Here is a 7264-nt window from a genome sequence, read left to right as displayed (position 1 = left end):
CCTGGAAAATTCTTATTTATTTAAGAAATGGTTTTAAATAATTTTATGTTTCCTGATCCCCTTATACCTAAAAGAGTTTATCACTTTATGATTTAGATAATTGTAGCACTAATCATATTGCATTATTCTCCAATTATATGTGTGCACATATGTTTATGTATACATATGCACATGTGTATTTATGTTTATATTTATACATGTCTTTTATTTTTCTTTCCTAGAGACAGATCTTACTATGTTGCCCAGGCTGATTTTTAACTGGTCTTAAGTGATCCTCCCACCTCAGCCTCCTGAGTAGCTGGGACTATAGGCACAGGACATCTTACCTGGCTCATATCACTTTTTTCAGAATCATTTGAAAATAAGTTGCATACATCATGGGTTTTTACCCCTAGATAGATCAGAGTATATTTTCTAAGAATAAGGATATTATTTTACATAACCATGGTATAGTTATAAACTTCAGTAAACTTAACATTGGTATAATTTTTGTATTTAATCTACTGTCTATATTCCAGTTTTATCAATGGACCTAGAAATAACCTTTATAGCATTTTTTCTCCTCCAGTAAAAGATCTGGTCTAGTATTCCTATTGCATTTAGATGTCATGCCTTTTTGGCCTCCTTTAATCTAGAACATTTCCACAACCTCTCTTTGTTTTTTATGATATTAACATTTTTATAGAAGACCATCCCCCTCCTTCTTTTATTAATAGGATGTTCCTTATTTGGGATTTATCTGGATGATTCCTTATGATTAGGTTCAGGCTATATATTCGGGTTCTGCAGGCCAGAATAAAAGACATCGTGTCTTTCTCAGACAAACCAAGATACTCTTGATAGTGAAGGAGGGTGTGCTTCCTATGATTATGCCAAGAGAGAGTATAAATGTGTAAATGTGGACTGTCTCAGGCAAACTGAGATGTATGGTGACCCTATTTATATAAGTGATTATTTCCATCTTCCTAGTGCCATACTGGGACCAGATTGGTTAAATCACTTACCACAGTGAAGGGACCAGAACTTAAGCTCAGGTCTTTCTGATTCTAACACTGTCAATTTCCCACCCTCGCCCCCAAACTAGTGCCATTGTATTTATCATAACTCTTTCATACCTGATCATTCATAAAGTCTTGTGGAATCTATCTCTATAAACATGTCTTTAGAGTTAAATTAATTCAGCAATGATTTCTTCCTTACACATATGATCTCTGCTCCTGCTGAATAAGCTCCTACCGGCAATGTAGTCGTTAGGGTTGTTGACAAATACGGCCACTCCTTCTAGGCACGCGGCAAGATTGAATTTCCCACTGTACTTGAACTTGGGCAATACAATCACAGCATTTTACTAATACCTCTATTTTAGAATTTATTCCAGATTTTCTTGTGTTTTAATTAGTTGGGTATGAATTTGTCTCCTGTACCCTGAGGGAAGGACTTGAGTTTGTTTAATATTTAACTCTCTGAGACTATGCTTTGTGAGTAGCTGTTTTCTAAGTGTTTGTTCCACTGGATTAAATTGTTTTTAAATTTTTTTTATTAAAAATTGTAAATACGTTTTTTACTATTTCTTTTAATTATTTTTCTATTTTCTTTCAAGAAAACCACAGCAGGTATCCACTGGATTAAATTGAAATAATCTTTTTTCCTTTGTTTTGTTTCTGGGTATATTTTTCTCAAATGGGGTGCAGTCGATTCAGTTGTTGGTCCCAATTTTTCACCCCAACTAGATAGGGTTATACCCCCGAACCCTTGCCATAGCCTCAGGGGGAGCCATGCCTCTTCCCTGCCTCTTGCCTCTGTGGCCCTGTGATTTGCTTTGACCAATGGGATGTGAGTGGTCATGATGCAGAGGCCTGGGATGAGCTTGTGTGGCTGGACTTGCTCTTGTGCTTTTGTCATTGCTAGTGCAGGATGAGGGATATTTAGAGCAGAAATGTCCCAGCTGACCAGAAGACCTGCAGCTGGAAGGAGAGCCATCCTGCTGAGCTCCCAGTTGTAGACCTGGGAGGGTAGTGATAAATACTTCTTATGGTTGTATGCCACTGAGTTCTGGGGACAGTTTATTCTGTAGCAATATCTGACTGATACAAGATATCGTAGGGAATGAATGATTTTATCACTCTCGTTGTATGTTGGTTTTGTTCTCTAGGAATCCTGAAATCAATTTACCATGCTATCAGCATGATGAATGTGTACCTACAAAAAATATTCATGTGGCTGGGCAAGGTGGATGGAGTCTGTAGTCCCAGCTACTTGGGAGGCCGAGGTGGGAGGATTGCTGGAGTCCAGGAGTTCAAGGCTGCAGTGAGCTATGATTGGGCCACTGCACTCCAGCCTGGGCAACAGAGTGAGAACTTGCCTCTAAAAAAAAAAAAAAAACTAAACAAAAAAAAGCTCATATGCTTCTCTTCAATTTTACCATAACGCCTAATTTTAAATGGCTTAAAATAAGAAAATAGATCAGTAACCATGCCAGCACAGCTTAAGACCTTACATTGCTTTATTCCAGACTGAATCCATTATCTTACAGTAAGAATTTGGAGTAATAATAAACTCAACAGAGATCTAATTTTCTTTCTCTATCTTTGATAACTATGACTTTAATTTGTAGCATAATTATGTGCAATTCATCTAGTTGGTAATTATATGGTACTGCTAATCCTTATTTTAAGAAAACACTCCTTTTGATAATGATTTTAAAAATTGGAGACATGACAAAATATTTATATTCAGGAACAGTCTCATCAAATGGTATTAATTTCTTTCAGCACCCACGATTTACTATTAAATTGTCAAAGCCTGGCTTTTAATTATATATAGCTATAGATATATATATGTATAGATATATATATATGTGTATATATATATATCTTGTCATCAAAATCCAACTGTTATTTCCATAATAAAAATTAAAATGAAACATAGTGGCAAACAATCTTTTATTGTTCTCTAATTGAGAGTTGGCCAATTTATTAAATCTTTAGGCTGTATGATTTTTCCTTCATTCAAAGAACCTACTAGAGTAACGTCATGGGTGTAGTTCTACTTGTTTCTTCCACTCGAGAAAGGATGTCAAAATCCACGAGAGCAAGGGTGACATTATAATAACATAACCGTGCCTGTTTCCTAAGTTTTGTACATAGTAGGTAGGTTCTTTGCAAAATGGACAAGTATTAGAAATTACTTCTAACATACATCACTACTTACTGGGATACTCCATTTTATTTTGCATCCATGGTTAAGAACCTCTGCCATGGACAGGGCTCCTAAATGCCACGTTATAATTATGAAAAAGAATTGCTTAAGTAATCAGAAAAAAAATGGTATTGTTAAAAAGTTCTCCAACTGAGAGCTTGACTGGAGGAAAGAACAGAGCAACGGGCCCTTGGCTCTTGAGCCAGTAGTCCAAGTTGAACGAGCTCGCCTTGGGCTTCCTTCGCAAGCACAGTGGAACCAGTCAAAAGAACGTCATGCCCATCTCGTCCCCTGACCCTCCATTCAATCAAAAAGCAACAGGCCCGAACAATCATGGAACAAAAACCTCATTGCCCAGTGTAACCTTCCCACCCCGCAGCTGTATGGGCCGCTAATCCGGCTCACAAAACCGACTGCTGCTCTTTTATTTTCCCCGCCCGGGCCCAGCGTGGCGCCCAACTGCTGATCAGCTCTGGAACGTCCCAGCAGCTTGCCGGGGGCTTCCGATGTTTATTTAGCGGGCTGCTGGCTCGGCGGGGCGCCTCCTGGACAGCTGGCTCGGCGAGCGCCATGTACCGGCGCAGCTACGTCTTCCAGGCCCGCAAGGAGCAGTACCAGCGCGCAGACGAGGCGTCGCGCGCCACCGAGCCCGAGCGCCCGGCCGACGATGGCTGGGTCGGGACGGCGAGCCTGGCGGCGCTGCAGGGGCTCGGCGAGCGCGTGGCCGCCCACATCCAGCGGGCCCGCGCGCTTGAGCAGCGCCACGCCGGCCTCCGGCGGCAGCTGGACGCCTTCCAGCGTCTGGGCGAGCTGGCCGGCCCCGAGGACGCCCTCGCGCGCCACGTCGAGAGCAACCGCCAGCGCTCCCGGGAGCTGGCGGCCGAGCGCGCCCGCTTGGAGCGCCAGGGCACCGAGGCGCAGCGCGCGCTGGACGAGTTTCGCAGCAAGTAAGCGGCGGCGGTGGGGGAAACCGAGGCAGGGCGTGGGCCTCACCGGCAGCGCGGGGCTGGGAGCACGCTGCCGCCCAGAGGTGAAGGGCCTTCTCTGGTCCCCTGGTGACCGATGGCCTCATCCCTGCACCCTACACGCAGGAGACACATTTTCTTAAAATGAGATTAGCATCCATTTGGATGGCACTTCACAGTTTACACGAAATGTATCATTTACTTTTCATATATTTTTAAATTTAGGTATAATTTACATACAATAAAATGCACGGATTTTCAGTGCCTAGTTCATTGAGTTTTGACAAATGTATATGCCTGTGTAACCATCAAAACATGATATTTCCACTACCCCAGAAAGTTCCCTCCACCCCTTTCCCGGTCCATCCGCCTCTCCCCAGATTGGAGACACCAGTGTTCTGATTTCGATCACCACAGATTGATTTTGCCTGTTCTAGAATTCCGCAAAAATAGAATCTTACAGTATATACTCATATGTCTGGCTTCTTTTTCTCTGCACAATGTTTTTGAGATATATCGGTGTTATTTAATCCTCACAGCCTTAGCCTTACCGCACCTATTTTACAGATGAGGAGACTGAGGTTCAGAAAATGTAGGGATTTGGGGCAAAGTCCCTTAGCTAGTGAATTGCTGCCCTGGGACTGGAATTTAGATCCTGGATGTGCTAAATCTAATTGTCTTCATGGCATCCCGGCTGACACCTGGGAATTGTGTTTCAATGTGAATTCTCTAGGGTCTTGCTACTCAAGTGCAGTCCCTAGACCAGCAACGTGGGCATCACCCAGGAGCTTGCTAGAAATGCAGACTCTGGAGCCCAGCCCAGAGCTCCTGAATCAGAATCTGCATTTTAATAAGGTCCCCAGGTGATTCGTAGTTTAAGAAGTTAAACATTGAAGTTTAAGAAGCCCTGGTCCAGGGTATGGTCTCTCCTCCCCACAGATCGAATTATGTGTTAAAATCAACCAGGAGCTGTTAAAAAGAAAAAAGATGCTCAGCAATTTGTCAACATCTTTCCAAGTTCTAAATATGTGTGCTCTTTGACTCAGGAGGCAACTTTGAGGAATTTGCTCTATGGAGTTATGAAGTAGCGTGCCTGCAAAGATAGTCACTGCAGCATGATCTGCAGTAAGCCTTGAACTAACCTAAATGCCCCTTAGTAGGAGACAGATTGTTTAACCATGTAAGAGATGTATTCATTTAAAAATCATATAAATTAATTTAAAAATACAGATGCCCACACCCTACTCCTGGATCTCAACGGGGGACCCAGGAACTTTAATATTTAAAGAGCTCCATTGGTAATTCCAGCGAACAGCCAGATTTGGGAACTACTGGTATAGGGTAGCCAGAAGGATTTCTCTAAACCCGCTCTGTTTGAGTTCCAATTTCTCAATTCGAATCTTGGGCAGGTTACTCAACATTGTGTATTGAACATATTTATCAAATTACATTCATTGATTCAGTTCCCATCAACCCTTCTGTTTTAGGTTTTGATCCATAGAAACAGATTTGGAGCTGGAAGAAGGGACCTGTTACAGCCCTTTATGGGGAAACTGAGGCTTGGAGAGTGCCTGTGGGTGGTAGGACTTGAACTCGGGTTTTCTTGCTCTGGGCTTATACTCTTCCCAGAACACTGTGTCTTGAGAGAATCCATTCTTGGGCTCCTGTAGTGTGCGGCCCTTATTCAGATGAAGCTTGTTCTTCTCTGAAGCAAAGGGAAGTGGCCATAGTTCAGACAGCCAGGGTAGCTCGATGGACTGTCAGGATACCCTGGATCCCTAGATGGCCTTTTCCTGGGCTTCAGACCATACTCTACTGTCATTTGCTGGGTGTACATGACAACCATGAGCCCTCATTGAAGGAATCGCCATGCTGAGTTTTCCTGATCTTTTCACTTTGTTCTGAGTTATATGCCCATCATGGAGCAGTTCCTTTAGGCTCTGATTTATTTTAAAATTCCCATTAATTTATTCTCTCCTATTGCCCCCCTTGGAGAAGTTTTGATATTTGGGCTGTGGTAGTGGGATTTGAAAATCATTATACAAATCACACCCTTCCACGTCCATGGGTGTGCCAAGTGTGCGCACACACATGTATTCATACCGAGTGTGATTTTATATTCCAGAAGTGAGCTGATGTTTAGCCAAAGCCAAGTGAAAATAATACAGAAATGGGACAATGTAGGCAACCATGGCTCCATCCCAGTGTTAGGCATGTTCTCTACCTGGGTAGTTGAATAATTTCAAAATCAGGTCTTTAGTGTGTCAAAGACTAAATAAAACACTAAATAAAACAAGAACTAAATAAAGGCAAATAAAACTACCAAAATGCAATGATGAATAGAGTCGATTATCCAAATTGCTGAAAACCACAAAATAATTTATGTAAAACAATCAGTTCAGTGGAGCCAAAGTTTTTTTTACTTTATGAATTCACTTATGTGAATATATGAATTCTTATCATGAATTCTTTATAATGAAATCACTTATCTTTAATATAATGTCTAGACTTGTCTTGACAGAATGAAAATTATCCATGACATGATATCATGTCAATATGTTGATTATCAAACATGTTTTCAAGTTACAGAAAATCTTAGATGTTTCTGGCAGGAAAGGGCAATAAGCAAATTAGATTATGTTAACAGTTTTATTCTCAGAGCTAATTATACATTTAAAAAATAATTTATGGCTTCATTAGACCAACACACAAAAGAAATTGCTAAATGTGACATCCTGGTGTAAATGTAAAACCTGTGTAGTTGTTTGCTTACTGGTTAGAGCTAAGCTTCTCAGATAGTTTTAGATCTGGGAATGTGTGCACAGTGCACATATTCCTAATTGTTCTTCCCTGAGTTCAGGACTTTCAATTCTGAGAACACAGCAGCATGGTTTTCTAGCGCCTTTCATGGTTGTGAAGTACTTTACTTAAACCCATGGCATGGATGTGCAAAGGCACAGAAAGCTTTGTGGGTTGAGCTGAGTGTTAATTAGGATTGGTTTCAACCGCAAATGACATAAACTCCAAAGTGACATTGGCCCATATCAGACCCATTAGGATGGCTACTAAAAAAAAAAAAAAAAACCCCCCCCCAAAAAAAA

General features: G+C 41.4%; 1 protein-coding gene across 1 annotated transcript in view; it reads left to right on the top strand.

Moving 5' to 3' along the window:
• Window positions 1-3761: 3761 nt before the first annotated feature.
• BFSP1 (beaded filament structural protein 1, filensin) overlaps window positions 3762-7264 on the top strand; it is a 36379-nt gene continuing 32876 nt past the window's right edge. Inside the window, exon 1 of the mRNA XM_012640438.1 lies at window positions 3762-4145. Coding sequence (XP_012495892.1) covers window positions 3769-4145 — 377 coding nt within the window. The 5' untranslated portion in view covers window positions 3762-3768. The remainder of the gene's footprint in view (window positions 4146-7264) is intronic.

Source organism: Propithecus coquereli, unplaced genomic scaffold (assembly GCF_000956105.1).
Source record: "Propithecus coquereli isolate 6110/MARCELLA unplaced genomic scaffold, Pcoq_1.0 Scaffold153, whole genome shotgun sequence".
In the NCBI taxonomy this organism is placed as follows: domain Eukaryota; kingdom Metazoa; phylum Chordata; class Mammalia; order Primates; family Indriidae; genus Propithecus; species Propithecus coquereli.
Note: the sequence above shows the minus strand (reverse complement) of the source record. Positions and strands in the feature narration are given on the sequence as shown.